Source organism: Myotis davidii, unplaced genomic scaffold, assembly GCF_000327345.1.
Source record: "Myotis davidii unplaced genomic scaffold, ASM32734v1 scaffold3499, whole genome shotgun sequence".
In the NCBI taxonomy this organism is placed as follows: domain Eukaryota; kingdom Metazoa; phylum Chordata; class Mammalia; order Chiroptera; family Vespertilionidae; genus Myotis; species Myotis davidii.
Genome location: NW_006290039.1, coordinates 1,024 through 2,483, shown reverse-complemented (window position 1 = coordinate 2,483; position 1,460 = coordinate 1,024). Strand labels below are relative to the sequence as shown.

Sequence of the window (1,460 nt, the reverse complement as noted above, 5' to 3'; positions counted from 1 at the left end):
GATAGTGAGTGGGAGGTGCTGGTGAGTGTGGTGTTTGTGCTCCATGAAGGTGTTTTCGGGAACCCAGTGTGGGTGGCTCAGAGGCAGGAAAGCCTGGGAGAAGTGGGGGTTGGAGTGGGCAGGACAGGGGTGGTGGGTCTGAGAGGTAACAGGCATTCCAGTCTTGGGTGACAGTGGAAATGAAGGGAAGGGTGGAGAGACGGGGTAGGGAGTGGTGTCTGAGCCTGAACAAGTGAGTGTGAGACGGGGTGGGAGGCCTTGATGTAGCTGCCTGGAAACTGGAAGGGAGATAAGGAGGCCAGGAGAACAGAGCCTGGGCAAAGGGGAAGCCACAGGAAAAGGGCGAGGAGAGCGCCGGGAGTGACCTCTGCGGGACGCCCACATTTAGGGCAGGAGGAGGCAGAGGAGGAGCAAAGGAGACCAAGAGGGGCCAGAAAGTCCTGAGGAGCAGCCAGACCCAGGTGGGCTCTGCTCTCTGGAGTCAGGTCCTGCTGCGTGGCCATGATGGAAGGGAGGCCAAGAGTGGGCTGGGCGAGGTGAGGAGGAAAGGGGGATTCATGGTGTAGAAGGAAGCTCAGCAGAAGGGAGGCCAGAGGAAAGGCTCAGATTGGAGTTGGAGAGACAGAGGTGGCAACAGAGAGGAGTGATGGGGAGGGAGGGACAGGAGGGGGCACTCCTGTCGCAGGGCCGGCAGGACAGTTCTACGCAGGACACATCCATGTAGCTTAGGCTGCAGACACACAGTTGTTCTCACAAGGGACTGAGGGACTTAGGGACCTGTTGAGAGCACCGTCCCCCAATCTGCTGCCCAACAGCCTACCACTTGGGTCACCACATCACAGCCAGTTGCTGGAGGAAAAGGGCGGGTGGGTCCCCACGGTCATCTGTGTCCAAGATGTTGCCTGTGCTTGCTTCAGCATCAACACTCCCCCAATGGTGGCAAATGTTGTTTTTGTTGAAATAATGATAACGCTGTTCATTATGTTGATAATGATGATGAGGCCTCTAGCGGCCCCACCCACAGGCCAGCCCAGGCACGGTCCCTTCCTCCCCACGGGGGTGGGACAGCACCCTCACCTCTGACGGTGGCCAGCAGGAGGAGGCCGACGATCCAGGAGGGCAGCATCTACATGGATGAAAACACAGACAGTGGGGGCCATCACCCAACCCAGACAGGGCAGGGGGCCTGGAGCCCAGGGAAGCCCAGTGCCTGGGTCCCTTTGGGCTGTCCCTCCAGGTGGGGACCCTGAGGCTGAGGCCTACCCACACAGGGAGACGGAAGCACCTCTGTGGAACCCGGATGCAGGATCCTCCCAGCGCAGTGGCTGCTCCTCTGGGCCATGTCCCTCTGGCTGCCCAACCCTGCCAAGCGCCCTACCCAGGCAGAGCCATGACTTACTGTGTGACACCTGTGCTCCACTCAGCCTCAGAGTGGCGGTGGCCTTTTATAACCAGGCTTT

The 1,460-nt window shown here is 59.7% G+C and overlaps 1 protein-coding gene across 1 annotated transcript in view; it reads right to left on the bottom strand.

Annotated features, from left to right (window-relative positions):
- The window catches only part of LOC107182990 (pancreatic lipase-related protein 2-like), a gene marked incomplete at its 3' end in the record, with an annotated part of 9,307 nt that extends 7,859 nt beyond the window's left edge, over positions 1 to 1,448 (bottom strand). The window contains exons 1-2 of the mRNA XM_015563560.1: positions 1,400 to 1,448; positions 1,039 to 1,126 (exon numbers count right to left, since the gene is read on the bottom strand). Of these exons, the coding sequence (XP_015419046.1) occupies positions 1,039 to 1,126 (88 nt within the window). The remainder of the gene's footprint in view (positions 1 to 1,038; positions 1,127 to 1,399) is intronic.
- Positions 1,449 to 1,460: the final 12 nt, after the last annotated feature.